The sequence below is a fragment of the Pocillopora verrucosa genome, chromosome 14 (assembly GCF_036669915.1).
Source record: "Pocillopora verrucosa isolate sample1 chromosome 14, ASM3666991v2, whole genome shotgun sequence".
Lineage (NCBI taxonomy): Eukaryota > Metazoa > Cnidaria > Anthozoa > Scleractinia > Pocilloporidae > Pocillopora > Pocillopora verrucosa.
In genome coordinates this window covers 11,041,194-11,059,477 of record NC_089325.1, presented here as the reverse complement: position 1 = coordinate 11,059,477, position 18,284 = coordinate 11,041,194, and the positions used below count along the sequence as shown (strand labels likewise).

Genomic DNA, 18,284 nt, shown 5'->3' with positions numbered 1-18,284 from the left:
GTAAGTGGGAGTTCTAATGTTGTTAACAACAATTTGATTGTGTTTTGATATCTCAAAACATTAAGGACAACTATTTGTGACCAAGTTTTGAACTGTCACATCTGTTTAATGAAATATTTTGGTTGTTGCCCAATTCATTTTGTGCTTACTGTGTTGTAAAATCATGTCCAAAAAATATTTTGGCTGTGGGCATAGACAGCTGAGAGCCACATTATCATTAGCTTACAAAGCTTTTAATTTTTCCCTAAAAATTGTTTACTCATCAACTTAACTTTTGGTCATCTCAGTGACAAATATCTAACTACATCTCATATCTTTGGTTTGTGGCTCAGACTTGAACCTGGAAGGACATTTGGATGGTGTGTTGTTGGTTTAGGTTGCTAAAGGACAGCATGCACAAGTTTTCCAAGTAGCAGTAACCAAAGATCATAAAACCATGGCTAGAAATATAATTTTACTAGGCCAAAAAGGAAAAATTAAAAAAAATTAAAATTAAAATTTAATAGCCCAGTTTGCTCAAAAGTATATGTTATTTTATGGAAATGTTTATCTTCTTTTTCCTTAAGACTATAAACTTTAATTAAACAAAATACCGCAGCTTCCAACATAATCCCTGAAGAAACATAAGTTGTAAATTTTAAATGACCAGAAGTTTTTTTCTACTTGTCATGGTGACCAAAGCAATTGCAGGTTGGAGCCTGGTGATGCCTTTAGTCTTAACCTCACCAAATCTCTTAAATTTTCTATCAGTAGACACACTAAATTTCTGCAGTCACCTTTCCGTCAGGTCTGTTCATCCATTGGCCTATATTTTGTGGCCAGAGTAGGCAAAGAAGCTAGGTACTAGGGAGGCATTACAGGATTCCGTTTTCTTAAATTCAGTCTATCAAACGGTATTTATGAAGCTATAAGGATCTGCAATGTGTAAATGTCTATGTCATCATAAAGTTTGGCAAAAAAATAAACACATGAGTTTGATTAATCTGTATGCAAACCTTGACATTTATTAATTGAAACAGGTTTAGCTAGATTGGAAAGCCACTGGATGATAAGAACAAATTTTGTCCTCAAAAAATAACATCTACAAGAATTTTTTTTATGGTGTGGACGTTCACATATTTTGTTTGACAATTTTTTGTACTTTTTTTTCCAACCTGAATTTTCAGTGACATATGCAAATAGTCTCATCTCAATATTTTTAGATCAACAAATGTTTAATTTTGAAGCTTCCATTCATTTGAAACTCAAGCACATGTCGTTTTTTTAATCTAACACACTCCTAAATTTAAAACATGAAGTTAGGCACATTTCTATGTTTTCAGTTAAAATGATCGTTTTCATGTGTCATATGATATCAAAGTGGTGGATTTGAATGCAAAATGCGACCCATTTAGAAAAACCTTTTAGTTTTTTAGGTAGAGAGCTTCAAACCAAACTTAAGTCTCCCTAAACATTTCCCGTCCTAAATATAAAACTCACATTTTATCACAAAAACGTTTTCTGGAAAGTGTTCATTACATTATGGAAAGGATATAAGGGTTTACCTACAATCTACGTGCTATTTTTTCATACGCATTTGAATCTAATCCTTTTAATTTATTCATATTTCTGGAGGCGAGAAACACGTCCAGTTTACATCTGATGTTCCTGTCAAGCTGTTAATTTCTTTCTGAAGTGAAAATTGTGGCCAGACTCAAGATGTTACTTCCCTGTACAAGCCCACATAGCAGAAAGATTTAAATTTAATCTTGGACGTGAGTTTGAACGAAGCGCTTGGTTTGACAGATATAATCGCGACGCAAGTACGCATTTCAACGACCAGCATGACTGCGCTGAAATATTTAAAGCTGAAAATTACTGTCAAAAATTTTCTCTTCGCCTTAATTAAAAGCTAAGCTAAACAGTGCGTCAATTAATATTCTAGCTCTGGTTAGCAGGTGGTATGTCAAAGAAAATTGCTGAGTTGGGCTGCCGTTAAGAACATTAAAGGAAAATCTTGTTCCCGAAACAACATGACCTCATATGAACTTGAATTTGAAACCATTCCAAATTTTATGTTACTTGTGTTGTTGAGGTTGTAAAGACACCTACACTCTTCTGATTTGTTTGCGTTTTAGTTTTCCTTAACAATTTGTATGAGAGGTGATTGCCGATTCAAAGGCTATTTTTTTTTTCTATTTATATGTGTATGATGTCGTAATCGTTCGGACCCGCTACATTGTTTAGAGTTTTTCCGCGCCTCACCGAACAATACGTGCGGTTTTCTTTATTTTAAAAGATGGATTGGAAATTACAAACGTAGTTGAAGGACTTGCTATTGATTATTTTAAATTTTAGAAAGGCTGTGGCGTGGCTCAAAGTTGTCGAAATTAAAATTGCCAATCACACCTGTATACGTTTCAAAGTGTTTAAGTAATAAAGAGCTGTTGAACCGTATTGCTAAAGTAGAGGACGGGCGTAAACTACAAAGTTATTCGTTGTGTTGTTATTTCCAGCTTATGAGAATCTTGAATCGTATTCAGTTCTCTGTACTTGAGTTCAGTCTTGACACCATCTGGAGGGGAGGTATTCCGCCTTCCAGCATAATGAGGGCTCACTATGCCATCATTTTTCACCCACAGCGAAAAGTTCGTCGGATCAATTTATCGACCGCAGGAATGAATTATCGCCCACAATTCCGTTGTAAATGGACGAAGTTATGGTGTGTTTTCCTCAGAATTCGAAATTTTAAAGCGATTTCCTTTTTGCCTGTTTCACTTGAAGCTTATCTGAAGAGTTTATTGATTGCATGTTGTTCACATTTTTATAATTCTTAATTTCTGCCAGCCTGGTTTATTTATTATTTCCATGCGAACTGGGGATTTTCTTGTTCTCAAGAAGAATGGGTTCTTACCGCCCGCTCGTAATATTTCACTGAAACTCCCAGGAATCCCAGGGTCGTGCCTAAAAGATTAAAAAGAAGTGATAAAATGTGAAATGCTGCCAGACATAAGCGATAAAAAACCACCCTTCAGCAATGCTTTTTTTTTTTTCGGAGATAGTTTGGCAGAAGGGGAGTGTCAATTCAACGTTTTAGTGACGAACGAATCTAATTTCTTATTCAGCTGAAATTTTCCCAAATACGTCAATGCTTTGTCGAGTAACTAAGACAATGAAATAGGATCTCCTCCTTCCGATAAGCTTTCGCAAGGATGGAATCAAGAGTGTGTGCGTAGTTATCATAATAGCTCATGTTTCTTCCAAGTTTCGTGTTTGCGGTTAAATCTGTGGGAAACTCGCTCGCTAATAACTTCCATTGAACTTGTTTTTTTTTATAATCCTTCGATCATGCTTACATAGGGGCAAAAAAAGGAATTTTATGAAACAAAAAGAAAGACAAAAATTAAAACAGAATTATCCATAGTCATGGCGTCTGTCAAACCAAGCTTTTGTATCTGACAATTTCACTTTGTAATATTGTCCTGTTTTTCGCTAAAACTAGATACCGGAAAGGAAAAATTATTTTCATTGTTACTATTATTACTCTGATAATAACGGTAGCCTTAACGATATTCTTGTTCGAAGAAAATACGGCTTGTTATGAGTAAAATCTCATTGTTTCAGGGCTTTAAAAAAGTTTTAGAACGTTCCAGTTTATCAGATAACATCATATTTTGATCGCACTGGTTTATTCAAAAAATAATACTTTTGTTTAAAAAGTCGTCTTATTTCGCAATGGTGTGAGAAGTCCTTGTTGTCCAAAGTTGTCAGCATAAACAACCAATCGGTTACTCCCATTTCGCTGCCTTCATAAAATATTCATTATTTGCTTTAAAACACAGGAATATTTGCCTTATTTGAGCTGCGACACAGGTGAATTCGGTAACGAAAATCGTTCCTTTTTTACATCTTCATCACTTGGGTTTGCCTTTTAAAGATTCGGTAAGGTCACCATTTTTGGTCTTATATACGTGAACATTTAAAGGGTTTCCTTATCTGTTATGATTTCTTCGTGTGGTTTCTTATTTCATCTTGTTGTTTTTTGTCGGCCTTTGTGTGGTCTTTCCGTATTTTCGACCACTCGATTGAAAACCGTGCAAAATTAAACTTTTATCTCAGTCATCGGAAAAAAATTAAAAATAGTGCTTCCGATTTGAAAATTGAACGAGCCAATTTGTAAAGCAGGGAAGTTTTTATTACATAATTCTACAAACTGCGCAATTTTAGTAAATTTTGCGAAAATTTTCTCCTGAGCCGTAACTATAGAAACCTAATTAGCACGCTTGATTGACATACTTTCCTTCACTTGCGTAGAACATGAAATATTTATCGCCCTTATCGGCGAACGGTTGGAAGGTTGCTAGATCTGCATTTGGCGTTAATTCGCGAGAGGAAGCGCTCGTTAGTTGAATTCGCGCTGTATCACAGCGTTATTTCAACAGATTTCCCTATCCTTTTGATATTAAAAGGTAAACGAACTTAAACATGAGTGGAGGCTCTGCAAAGCGCCGGAATCGTAGCGGAATAGGATCGCAAGCTAGTCTTGGAGATGAACTGGAAATGCACGAGAAGAACAACAGGCCGCCATCTTCTCATTCTCGAAACGCATGGTCTGACGATCTACTGAGCGGAGGACACGATGAGATTGATTTCTCCCCTCGCGCGCCGGCCTCCGCAGCCGTCGATCTTCCTTCAGCTATGGAGCACGAACCTGTAAACCATCAAGGTCGTGTCCCAACGGATGTACGGGCTCCTGGTACGAAAAACGTCCCTGTCGGTTGTTGGACAAGGTTTAAAAGGATTGTCCGAGGTAAGGAATGTTTTTTAAAGCATGAAACGTGATGTTCTTTCGCCAAAGTGATCATATCTTTCTCCGAAACTTGTATGGTTTTAAGATTTGATCGATCTGCCCGCTACGAGCTCTGCACTTTTAATGTCACGTAATTTGGTAATTTTCCATGGTTGATTTCATCTAGTATTTTTCTTTTCTCTTGGGGACATTTGTCAAGTATGTTGTACTTCAGTCTTGTTTCGATATTAAAAGGAGTTTTCCCAGGGGAAGACAAGTGGAAGATGAGAACTGTAGTTAAAAAATTGCAGAAAATTCGAGTTGGAATTAGGTTGCGCGGCTTGCGATCAATCGACATTCGTTGCAGCACACAATCTCTTGAGAAGTTGTTGTCTCGGTTTTTTTTTGCTGTTTATTAGATTTTGGTTGTTTCTTCGATTAGTCCCTCTCATTTTAGAAAAGCCCTGAAAGGGTCTAACTCGTTTCGTCGCATATTCGGTTCGCCAGAACGTAAAATTTTAATGAAGATTGGGGACAGGTGTTTAGACTGCAAATGATATTCATGCCAATTTAAATTAAAATCTTCGTTTTGTAAAAGTATAGAGAGACACGTTTCTGTAAGTTATATCCACGTTTATTTATGGCGACTGAGGTTTCCACTATAATCTGTACAAACTTTTATCGTAATTTAGACGAATTGGAATATTTCAAAGGCCCGAAACATTTTTCGCAGTTTGCGATCAGAATCTAGATCCTGTTGTGTCAAATACCTCGCTGATAGGTTTTCATATTTCAGCGGCAATTTTCTCTGCAATTAATTATTTATGGTACTTGATTTTCCGTAAAATCGCACTCGTTTGGTCAAATTTTGTGGCTTTGAATTAAGATCCCGTTTTATCCGTTTGAAACTGATTGTGTTTTGGACATCGTGCTCTCGCGCGGATTGATTTTACCTAACAGAGATCAGTGTTCGATTTTCAGTGATAACCGTTGATGAGCTCAACAAAAAGCTCCCATTTTCCGTTGCTTAAAAGAATTAATTGCAATCTAATAAACTTTGTTCCACGAAAGTCTGGAATTTTCCGCGAAGAGGTTAAAATTCGGGTTTTCTGCATTTAAACGGTAGTCTAAGATAAACATTACTTAGAACACAGACTGCCTTGAACATTGAGCCCGTGATGTTTACTTCGCAGATCTATTTATTATGAATTCCAAGTACGATCGCCACATTATACCTAACCTTGTAGGTCAGAGGGAAAACTGCCAGAGGAAATATTTCCAAATATTACTCTAAAATAGGACTTTACTTTGTTTGTTTTTGAATCAGCAGTTTGTATGAATCAATACGGGAACTCTAGTTTTTGTTTGTAATGAAAATAACAAATAATAATAATCTATTGTAGTTACCATTTTTGTATTATGTGGGAAATTTTAAAGGGAATTGAAATACATAACAAGGCTTGGAGATGTAAAAGAATCCATTCAAAGTTATCGGGAAGGTTATTGATATGAAAATAGTCAGAGCTTTTTTGTCAAGTTAATTAAAAATGTTTATTTTTGTATTTTTTCCCGATTTCGCCAATATGTAAAAATGCAGCAGCTGTCTTGACATAAGAACTAGTTTGGAATGGTTAAACAGCTACAGCAGGTTGTCTTCTCATGTTCTAACAGTTACACAAAATTGTTTCATTTAATTCAGAGAGCAACATTTCCTCAATATTTGCTGTTTTTTTGTTTGAAATATTTTCTTTTCAAGGAGTCCTTTCTTGATCATTACCACTTAAAGACAGATATGACAGAAATTTGCATTTGTTTGAAATGACACAGAACAGGTTTTTTAATAATTTTGGGCTTTTTGCATCAAGGAGTGATAAAAAAAAATAATCTTAATACTACCTATATATATCTAAATAACTGGTTTTAAAGCCAAATGCATCCTGCAAAGCTCAGCAATGGTTCTGGCAGAAAACAGAAAGTCGATATTTTTTTAACATGCTAGATGTGGATGTGTTCAGGCAGCTGTGCATGGCCAACTTGTCAGTAGAATTTTGATGTTAATTTTAGCCCTTCTTTTGTTGTCTTTTAGGTTTGTGGAGAACCAGACAGACTGAGGATACTGATTCTGGCTCAGAGGCACATGTGAAAACAACCTTGCGAGAACTGGTCATCTATTTAGTCTTCATCACCATCCTCTGCATCTGTGAGTTGAAAAATAAAATTGTGTGGCTTGTAATTTTTATTATGATGGCTGGTCAAGTTTCCTTTCACAAATATTGATCATCTGAGAAATTTTGTTTTATCACTGACTTTTTGAGTATAACCTTTTGCTTTTTGGTGAGATCTGTTGACCAGTGCTTGCATGTTAGCTCACTGACACTCTGAAGTGATTAATTAGCGTGCATGTTCTTCTTGCATTGTCAATACATTATATAACTGTTGGCAAGGAGAACTGACAAACAGATCAGTTAGAGTGTGTTTTCTTAACATGAATTGAAATTCTATCAAATAATTTACTAGGAAATGTAAAAGAGCTGGAATGGAGAATCATGTATTGATCTGATCACAAAGTTAAATTGTCAACTCAAGTTGGAAAACAAATTCTCAACAGGATATCAAGTCAGATGTTGGAAAGGCTTTCACCCTCAACACCCCATGATCAGTTGACAAGTTCTCCTTACCATCCTTTATATTTGTCCTATGTTACTTACAAGGAGAATTTGCTTTACAATCAAGAGCTTCTTAACCTCTCTTTCATTTTCTTTATGAACATGACCTTAATGTTTGATTCAGGGATGATACTGATGTTTATCACTCTCTGTTTAAAAGGTTAAAAGGCAATTTACTATATCTGAACTTGTGAGGAATTGATCTTCGTGGGTTTAATGCAATCACAGACTCTGACAGGGACTGAGCCTTTACCTCTTTTATCGCTACTTCAAACTGGGGAGGCTGATGGAAGGAGAGCAGTTCCTAAACTAGAATCTGCATCCTTTGCAACCTCTCTTTCTGCAATAAGTCTAATTACTGATGATCAGAAAGATCAACTCCTTATTCGTTTTCTCATCCTTTGGTCCAATCTGTTTTGTTTCACATGCATGTATGCCTTTATATTTTCAATCTGAATGGGAAGGGGTCAAAACTTACAGAAAAGTGTTCTTGTCTTTCAGTGACCTTTGGAATGACAAGCTCAACGATGTACTACTTCACCAAGGTCATGAGAGGTGAGTCATTTTGTGTACGTGGTAGAGATTTCCTGAATTTCAAATAATTTTGTTGTTGGCTGACTCAAGTCTGTGAAAAATTTAATGTGTTTTATATACAATCTTTTACACAGATTTGTTTGTTGAGACCACAATGTCAAACAGAAATACATTCAAGGACATTACAACCATGAAGGAGTTCTGGATGGTAAATAATTTCAATTCTTTTTCCTTCCTTTCCCAATCTTATTACATGCCGTCAATTCTGATCTCTCCTCACTCTGATGTGTAATTCTACTACTTCACATGTTTTTTTGGTTTCTCTCTCCATATCAGTTTGTTTATTTTCCTCATGGCTTGTGTTATTTACTATGGAATCAATGAACTCAAGAGAGAAATGTTTTACTAAGCAGTGTTGTTGAAGGGGCACAATTTAAAATCCCCAACACCAGATAATGTTGCTATATCTGTCATGAAAATATGCTTTGGAAGGAAAGGCATGCTGAAACAACATTGAAAGAGGAAAGTTTACAGGAATAATGGGATGCATGAGTCTGGATTGAAAATAAATTTGTATTTGACTTAGTTGTCTCAACAGTTTGTCCAAAATTATAGATTATTGTAGTCACCTTCCATGATTTGATTCCATGTGTTATATCAAAGGTAATTACTTATGAATTCCTTGCCCCAGCCTACAACTCTTTACACCTTAACATCAGTATGCATATTCTGCATAATCTTCTTCATATATTTCCTAAGGTGCTGGTAAGGAGAATTTGTATAAACTTCAAGAGCTTCTTTACTTGGTCATCATTTCCTTTATTCTCATTACCTTTCTGTGTGATTCAGGGCCTGGTCCAATTAGCACTAACCCAGGGTTAAATTTTAATTGAGTTTTGTTATTCCTTTTGTTCAAAAGCCTTTTTTGGATAAGTTCTTAAATTCATGTAAGGCATACTTCCAATTGTCAAATTGTAGACAAAAGGAATGGTACTGAATTTTTTTTTTTATTTAAGCTTTCAAATCTGAAATCAGATTTCACACTAACCCTGGGTTATCTTAACCCACCTTGGGTGATGTTGTTAAGAGAAGTTAGGTTTTAGTCAGGGTTAAGTTGTTCTTTGTTCCATTGTTGTAGTATGCAGATGGCCCTCTAGCAGATGGATTGTACTGGGAACAGTACTACAATGGCAAAAATGTATCACAAGAAGATCTCGGTTTTATTTACTTTGAGAATAAAATCCTTGGACGACCACGCCTGAGACAACTCCGAGTGAAGAACGATTCTTGTGTGTAAGTGCAGTGCATTTTATTTATTATCACTTTGCAATAAAATTGTAAATGATAAAATATCTAATGATCGTACCATATATTTCCCAAATCAGAACAATTAAGATCACATTTTAAGAATATTTTTTTAACCATATAAGATTGTGATTAACATATGATGATTGTGCCACAATCATCATAAGTTTTATACCTTTGAAGGTGTGTTCAATTCGGGAACAATGTTTTGAATTGGAAATGTGTACTTCATCAGATTGTGCAATTTTCTTGTGTTTATTGATTTCAGTGTTCATGATGATTTCAAGAGTGTTATCAAGGACTGTTATGCACCCTACGCCCCTGGGATAGAAGACCAAGACCCGTTTGGTGTGGGGAATGGATCTGCGTAAGTGATCTCTTCTTGTACAGTGAATGTAGGACGTGAACATCCTTTTCCTAATGGGTTCTCACATTTTCCTTTCCAAAAACCAACATTCCAAATTTTAATTTCCACTTAGACAAGGGTAGGCAAAGAGCTATAGCTAAATTCTAAGTTATTTATCAATCAATAACATAGTATTTATTTAGTATACAATCACAATTTTAAGAAGGAAGTGGTAAAGCTTTGAGAAAGATAGCCCTTACAGGTAGAATCAAACATCCTCTTCTCTAACACAGATGGGAATACAAGACAGAGAAAGAACTAGACGGTCGATCACACTGGGGGAGAATTACCTCGTACAGTGGAGGTGGGTTCACAATGCTTTTGGAACCAAAAAGGGCAGCCACAAAATCGAAGATTGCCGACTTAAAGGTAAGCAGTCACAAACAGAGTTTTTAAAAACAGTCGAACTCTTGAAAGTGCAAGGAAATTTTGAAAGTAACTTAGTTTCAAATCCTGGAAAAGGTATCGGAAGTATAGATGAAGTTTTGACAAAAATGGAGAGGTTTGCTCATGTCTGGAAGTCAGAGGTGCCTGATTGTTGAGTTAGACATATGTAAGAAAGAGGAATTATATAAAAACAACCTTGGCCAAAAACTTGGCTGCAGTGAATCAGCAGCTCATCAAGGGGAGAGTAGCGATGCTTCGGTTGGCTTCCTTTAGCTCTATGATTGGTCCAGAAAACACGCACCACCTCTTAGCTAATCAGATGCAATTTAAAAAAACAAATGCTACCTGGTCACGTGTGTTTTCCCGCGCTTCAAGTAGATTGCTTGTTTCTACTTTGAGTTTTCATCGGTTCCTTGTGATATTTCTTTTAATCTGATTGGCTGTAGTAATTACTTTGGTGTTAGTTCACAACAAGCAATCGAAATGAGCTCTAAAATTGAAATTTTCTTCCAGCAAAACCTGTGGCTTGACCGCGGAACAAGAGCGGTGTTTATGGACTTCACCGTTTACAATGCCAACATCAATTTGTTCTGCATCATTAAGTAAGTTGTTTCTGCCCTTGAAGGTTTTTAATCCTTTCAGTCCCATGAGTGATTTAGACTCGAATTCGCTAATATACTATCTAGCAAGCAGGTTATGAAAAGCGAAGAAATATCCGTTAGAAAGAGGGCGTTATCTCGATACACGCTAGTCTCTGAAAAATATACTAGTGCTTACTTATTCCACATTGCGCTCGAAATTTTATTTTATCACCCACACCAATAACAAGTTTTTCCCCTTTCGCCCCTCCCAGATTGGTATTGGAGTTCCCAGCCACAGGAGGTGTGATCCCATCATTCAACTTCCGCACAGTGAAGCTGATTCGTTACGTCACCGATTTCGATTACTTTGTGATGGCCTGCGAGGGAATCTTCATCCTTTTTATCGTATACTACACCATAGAAGAAATCCTTGAGATCACGAAACACAAATTGCAGTACTTCAAGAGTTTCTGGAACGTGCTGGATGTAATTGTGATCTTCCTTGGATACGTAGCAGTTGTCTTCAACGTCTACCGAGCAATCAAAGTGGGCGACTTGTTGGAGACGCTCTTGGCAAACAACAATCAGTATGCAAACTTTGAATCTCTCGGCTTCTGGCAGACACAGTTCAACAACATGGTCGCCGTGGCTGTGTTTTTCGCCTGGATCAAGGTGGGTGCTTTCGTGATGGCTTCCGAAAGCAAAGTGCAATTTTATGCCTCACATTGCTCCGGCGACGCATTTTCTCGCCCTTTCTGTCGACATTGTAGTTTCCTGGGCTTAACGCTTTGGTCAGCATTTTCTTGTAAATAATACCTGCAACCTTTTCTTAAGTTGATTTTTTTTTTGTATCTTTTTGACAGGTCTTCAAGTACATCAGCTTCAACAAGACCATGACTCAGTTGTCAGCAACGCTAAACAATGTATGGTGATATTCTTTTGTAGTTTTACTACTTCATTCACAGCGAAACCTATCTCGTAGACCTTGACTCTAAACATTTCTTCTTTCCATCAGTGCGCCAAAGACGTTGGTGGCTTTGCTGTCATGTTCTTCATCATCTTTCTCGCCTACGCGCAGCTGGGTTACCTGGTCTTTGGTACTCAAGTTCGGGACTTCAGCACCTTCGAGGACGCCATGTAAGATATGATTTTCTTTGCCAAATTTCCACTGGGCGGGCGCGCGAGAAACATTTCCTTACCATAAAGTGCGACGCGGAAGCCACGATTGCCTTGTGGTTGGTGTGCAGGGCTCTGGATCCAGAGGTCTGGGCTTGAGCACAGGGCAGTAAATTATGTTGTGTTCTTGAGCATGACATTTAACGCTTACAGTTCCCCTCTCCACCCAAAAGGGTGATGTGATGGATGAGCATCCCTTCCATGGGGAGTCGCAATCGTGCCACTGAAACTGGGAAAAGCGTATTTAGTGATGGGCAACTATAGATGCAATCTCCTACGCGCACTAATACTTTCTATGATCTGATGCACTTTTTAACGTCACACAAGCGAATTACCACTTTTTTTTTCTCTAAGAATTTGTGTTTTGAGACGGTTTTGAATCAACGCAAGGCTTTTTCTGAATTTTTATTTTAGTTTTACGCTGTTCCGTATTATCCTTGGTGACTTTGACTTCCACGCCCTCGAGGCAGCCAACCGCGTACTTGGACCGATTTTCTTCATCACCTACGTGTTCTTCGTGTTCTTCGTCCTGCTGAACATGTTCTTGGCCATCATCAATGATACTTACGCTGAAGTCAAGTCAAACATCGCCAACCAGAAGAGCGAGTTCGAGATCGGTGACTACTTCAAGAAGGTAAATGGTGCACAATTTCTTTTTTTTTTTTTTTGTGGTAGCCGATAATTATTTATCATAATTTGACACCTAAAAGTTTACTCACCTCCTTCGCATCGTGAGTGATGTAGCTTAAATTTTTCAACTACCCCATCCTTAGATACTTGCTTGCCGGGGATTTTGTGGTATTTGTCTGTATTCCCCTGTTCCTGTTTTGGGGTTTACCACGGTATAAGAACCTGTGAAGTTTTTTCTTTGTTTAAAGCTATTATTTTGACTGTTTGTTTCCTCTGCTCTAAGTCACTCGTGCTAATAGCAGGTTGCTAGGCCGAGAATGAACCAAATATTTTGAGTTTCTCGTATTGCACTATCGTTTTGGCGGCGCTGGGAACCCGCGAAAAAAAAAAAAAAGCAAATCAGCGTATATAACGTTAGTCCGTTTGATTATGTAATATTACATCTCTTGCAAATGATAAGAGAAAGGAACACTTGGAGGCGTTTCAATATAGGGATGAAAAGCAAAATTCTCCGGAAAAGATTAAGAGATTGTGCTAAGGTGACTATACTTACTCTAAATGCACATAATTGGATGCTTTAAATGGGTCTATTTTCTCTTGTCGTCAAATTAATACTTCAAAGTTGAACTCGTGGGTACTCTACGATTATGGTCCGTAAGATTTCGTTTTCTGCATTTTGCTTTAGGGTGAGTGAACTGAATTCGAAGAGTAATTTTTTTCTTCCTGTCCTCTTTCCTCGTAAGAAAAGTTAAAGAGAGAAAATAATCGGTGAAGTACTTTAAATTTTGCAAATCGCAAATCATTTTGAAGAATCAATTAGAAGTATTCTGTACAACATTCCTAATATTGCCATTCCTTGCTTTTTCTGATATTTTGACTTGGTTGTAATTTTATCCGGTTATGCACACGATACAAACTGTAAAAATAGCGGTTATTTCATAAAAACTAATGCGCGATTGAACGATTGAAGAATGGTTACGTAATCATACGTAAATGTGGTTCTGGCGTAGGTTAAATTTCCGTTTGTGATTTAAAAAAAAAAACTATGAGAACATCTAAGGACGTATCAAGCTTCTTTTGTTTCCCTCGATTTTTTGTTTTTTTTTGGTTCTGTTTTTTCTTTTTCCTTCGTTTTTTCCCTTTCCTTTTACAAGCAGATCCACTCGTCTACAGTTTATCGATTTCAACCAAGGGTTATAGACATTTTGTTAATAATAAATAAAGCTGTCTGGCTTTCTCGTTGAATGCACTGCTTCCTAAAAGATTATTTATTTCGTTCATTTATTGTGTATTTTGCTTCTTTTTGTTTGGCGCCGTGAGAGATTTTTCCGACGCACAATAACTTCTATGGCGAGTTATAAATCAAGTTTTTGTTTTTCTATTCCGTGACTGTAACCAAAAAAGAGAGAATTATGAATTTCGCGTCTTTTTATGTAATTTTGGGTTGGCTCAACACGAAACTGAATGGCCTCGGTAAGAATATTTTCATTACGCTATCCCCTGCAAATGGTAAAACATTAACGGGAATAAAGAGGCACAGGTGTTTAGAAGTGTAACTTTCTGTAAATAATGTCATTTTTTATGCATGTCATACTTTTGACAGAGTAGTCAAGCGTGCAGCGTTCCCGAGCAACCGTAGAGCAAGTCGGCTTTTATTGGCTTTTTTTAAGTAAACGGTAAAATGTTTCTTGTTTATTATTGGACGCTTAACATGCGCCTCCTTTTCACCCCGGGTTGCCGCCATCAATGACTGCCCGGTGGCCTGTTTTTGTCCGAAATTATGCTTCAGGACCAATTCGACAGCCACAACTTTCTGTAGCCGTTTAGTTTTTCCGCGAGTCGTGGTTGGTAGATATTGCGAGTGCTGAGGAGTACAAAACGAGCAGTGGTTTCAGCTTTCTAAATTTTTTGTTTATTTTTATCTCAGGGATACCAGAAGATGTTGGACAAATTGTCCTTCAAACGCGAGAAGATCCTCGACATCCAGAAAGCACTGAAGTCTGCCGATGTAAACCAAGACAACAAGCTCGATTTCGAAGAGTGGAGAGCAAACTTGAAATCGTAAGCACAACCGATGTTTAACGCCTTGATAATTTGTATCTTCTGCAGTGGACACTAATATTTATTTTCTGTGGATAGTTATTTATGTAGAGCCTCGCTGGAAGCTCTTCATGAATATTCTAAAATTACTTTACAATATCCAAGTAAGCGGGGTTCTGTTACAGGTGTCAACATCAAACCTCTTACGTTCTGTACAACATGTACATGTAAAATTACGTAATTTCTTTACACGTTATTTCGACAGGCTTAAGAATTGTGAAAATGTTCAAAGTTGCTTAGGGTTATTTATGCCGCATTTATGCCGTGAAATTTTTATTGCTCTAACAGTCATTAAGATCGCCCTCTTTGATTGAAGTTGTGAAGCAATTGGAATCTTGACTATCTTATTTTAGTTATATTTTCAAGTTCCTTTTTAACTGCTTTCATTTCTTTTGTAATGAATCATTTCTTTCCCTATGGAAACGGTTCAAGAAAACACCACCTCTTTAGAATTCCTTTCTCAATTAAACGGGGTTACTATGAGAACAGGTCTAGAATTCTCCAGCCATATGTCCTATTCTCGCAATATGTCAAATACGTGTTTGTTTTGACTGTAAATTCGTAATTTGTAAATTGAAATTTGAAAGATTCTCCAAAAATGTCACGAGGTTAATATAACTAGTGAAGTGTATTTTACGTAAAGAAAAAATATCGCCTTGCAACTCTCGAAATGCTATCTCACCAATGCTTACACTTAAGACAGTGTGAATCGAAGAACAGAACGAAAGTCACTACAAAGGTTGAAATGAGGGGTAACATCCTAATTCACCCAACTTTTATACCAGAAATGTTAGATAGATTTTTGTTGTGTCGTCTTTTCTTAGCCGTGGCCATGCTGATGCAGAAATCGAAGCGGTGTTTGCCAAGTACGATTTAGACGGCGACAGAATCCTGGATGAAGAAGAACAGAGGAAGATGCAAGAAGATCTGGAAGGACAGAAGGTCAGAAACTCAATTGTGAAGGATTAACGCACTTTGAAGCAATATTTTGTAAAAGTTTGCGTTTCCACCAATCAGATGCAAGACTAGAACCCATGGGTACTGAGACCCACGCGTTTTCCTGCGCTTTTTAATTTTACGGATTTCCGTTGGCTCATTGGCCTATTTTACTGCTCAGATATTCCGATCTCGCGACTCAATCGAAATATCGTTTACGCAACCACTGCGAAAAGGGTTTATGGTTGTTATTTTGTATTAATTTATTCTCGCTGGCAGGCTGAACTGAACGAAGAAATCGAGGAAATGGAGCGGGCCAAGGAAACAAAGAGTGGAAGACCAAAGAGTGCAAACAGCAATGTGAGCAGCGATGACAGCGACGATGATGAGGGATCCACTGGTGGATTGAGTGCGCGCGCAGGCTCAGCTATCGCTCGACCCAGTGCTGGAGGAGGCGGAGTGTCTTATGAGGAATTCAATGTGTAAGTTTTTGAGCCTCCAAGGTTTCGTACTGGAAGCTACGAGTGTTAGGGGAAACGTTTACGATATAGGGGAGTAAAGAGCTACCGGGGAAACATCCCTTTCAAAACAAGGATTGCCTTTGAGGATCTGCTTTATGTTTTGTGATTTGCATCATTAAAAGTCTTCCATGGTTGGCCGTTGGAAATCTTTTCTATTTTGCCCAACATGTCGTAAAGATTATTCCCAATTGTGGTGGCAAGCGTAGTAAGCAAGAATACTTCGGCCCAAATGTCAAACTTTCCAAACCTAGTACGTTTCGGAAGATTTGTCAGTAACAAACCTGCTTTTACTTGTGTTTCAGTCTTAGCCGCCGAGTGGACCGAATGGAACATTCCATTGGCAGCATCGTGTCCAAGATTGACGCAGTCCTCGTCAAACTCGAGGCCATGGAGAAAGCCAAGCTCAAACGACGGGAAACCATGGCTAAACTGCTTGACTCGATCGCTGATGTAAGTAGAAATCGAGTCAGTTTTCCCCAAAGTAACTTGTTTTGTGTTTTATACCTTACTGAAGTTACGTATTTTAGAGTCTTTCTAGTTGAGAATAGTTAATTTTTAATAACTTTCTTCCTATTGTAACTTTTTTCACTGATGCACCGCACTTTTACTTACTACAGAGCGATCGTAGTGAGCGCAGTGACCGCGACTTGAAACGAGATCAGATGGAAAGACTGGTACGAGAGGAGTTGGAACGCTGGGACAGCGAGGCATCCATGAACCGCGGCGAGACCAGCCCCACTGGTTCCCGGGCTCCCACGGCAAAATCGAGCCGTGGATCCTTGTCCCGAGCTTCCCAGGCCTCCGCTGGCTCAAGGATGCATGTAAGTAGTTGAGCTCTCACTCATGTTTGTCCTCAGAATTTTCCTTAAATATTTTTCTACGATAGTGGTATTGCAACGAATTGATATCTCTCGGAGATTAATTTACATCTACTCTTAGCAGTTTGTTTGGTATCGTTTTGACGTAGTGAAAGGAATTGCAATGTTGATCACTAACTGTTTGATTCTATCGTTACAGGACCGCGATCGCGATGGAGTCCCACCCGTGTTCAACGAACACACAAATGTGTAGAGTTCCCAAGGAACGAAGCGTTTACCACTAAGGAAGCTTGTTCGATGAGTCTTTAAATATTAAGATAACCCTTATGTATAGAGTATAGATTTAATTATTTGTCACTAAAAGCTCATCCGCTATTCAAGCATCGTTTTTGTTTTCACAATGAAGAGCTTTTTGTTTTTGTCTTCGCTTTCATTTGCCATATGTGTTCCGGTGCAATTCATGCATCGATCTTAACAGTCACAATTTCACACGATTCTAATTGGAAAGTTTTCTCTGTAACCAAAATGACATGCCTTTCAGTGAAAGATTTGGTCTCGTAATATTTATTTGTCTCCACAATAATTTTTTTTTGATCCTCTTCTCTGTAAAGGTGGTCACGAATCTCTCCCTAGGCTTCCCTCATTCATCTTCCGCTCAATTCTTATCCTACACAGAGAATTAAAAGTGTGAAATTGTGACTAAAATGAATTATATTCGTAAGAGCCATATGAACTTTAGGATCGTCATCGAGGGTAATTTAATTCCAGTAGATTTGTATATAGGTTAAAACATAGAGGAAGGGTCACGAAGGTCGAATGTTCTCTTCACTTTGGTGTTATATTGTTGCCACGAGGTTTGCACGTGGGATTGGCTTTTAAAGACAAACTTCTGTGCGTAGAAGTGACTAAGTCAAACATTACTAAGAAACGAAGGTTTAACGAGTTGGTTGTTTTGTTACACTCAAGCAAGTAACTCTTTTGCATGAAGGGCTTTGAATATTTCACATGAAGTCGTCTTTGGAGACTGTTTTAGAAAAAGAAGATTTGCCGTTGTCTCGTACATGTTCAGAAAAGGGTTTCATCTTGAAAGATTGACTTGACGGGTTTTGATTGGGTTTATTGATCCGTTAATAATCTATAACAGTTAACTGATGACGCCATTTATCGCAATAAACTGCACCCACCTGCAGGCAGTGTAGGAGTAGCCTTTCTCAGCTGATTGAAAATAGTTTATAGGCTGGACGTCTTTCTTAAACTTCAACACATATTAAATTGCTCATTAAAGGAGCTTTAAATGTCGCGGTTTATGGTTCGTTGATTTATTTGTCTTTGCCTCTCTTACAAGTATCGAAGGTAATTTGATTTTTGCCGAACTGCGCTGTCTTATTGGTTAAGAAAACTTGCGCTTCTCACCCAATCAGTTCCTAAACTCAATGTTCAGGAGAGGTAATCCACG

The 18,284-nt window shown here is 37.7% G+C and overlaps 1 protein-coding gene across 2 annotated transcripts; it reads left to right on the top strand.

Moving 5' to 3' along the window:
• The first annotated feature begins 3,802 nt into the window (after positions 1–3,802).
• On the top strand, positions 3,803–18,127 carry LOC131789703 (polycystin-2-like protein 1). Of its 2 annotated transcripts, XM_059106875.2 has the most exons (19): positions 3,803–3,921; positions 4,449–4,789; positions 6,855–6,968; positions 7,936–7,989; positions 8,103–8,176; positions 9,107–9,261; positions 9,542–9,640; positions 9,913–10,048; positions 10,580–10,668; positions 10,920–11,319; positions 11,511–11,570; positions 11,663–11,784; positions 12,238–12,457; positions 14,381–14,514; positions 15,378–15,495; positions 15,769–15,971; positions 16,313–16,460; positions 16,628–16,831; positions 17,028–18,127. In XM_059106875.2, the coding sequence occupies exons 2-19, from the start codon at positions 4,465–4,467 to the stop codon at positions 17,079–17,081; spliced, it is 2,709 nt and encodes a 902-aa protein (XP_058962858.1). In that variant the 5' UTR covers positions 3,803–3,921; positions 4,449–4,464; the 3' UTR covers positions 17,082–18,127. The 2 variants fall into 2 exon arrangements, with proteins under 2 accessions (XP_058962858.1, XP_066017265.1); XM_066161168.1 differs by lacking the exon at positions 3,803–3,921 and having other exon boundaries at positions 4,309–4,789.
• Positions 18,128–18,284: the final 157 nt, after the last annotated feature.

Bases quoted from the DNA above. Each gene is read 5' to 3' on its own strand.
- LOC131789703 (XM_059106875.2), top strand. From the start codon at position 4,465: ATGAGTGGAGGCTCTGCAAAGCGCCGGAATCGTAGCGGAATAGGATCG. The intron at 9,262-9,541 runs GTAAGTGCAGTG...TATTGATTTCAG, and splicing joins GTGAAGAACGATTCTTGTGT to TGTTCATGATGATTTCAAGA. The intron at 14,515-15,377 runs GTAAGCACAACC...GTCTTTTCTTAG, and splicing joins TGGAGAGCAAACTTGAAATC to CCGTGGCCATGCTGATGCAG.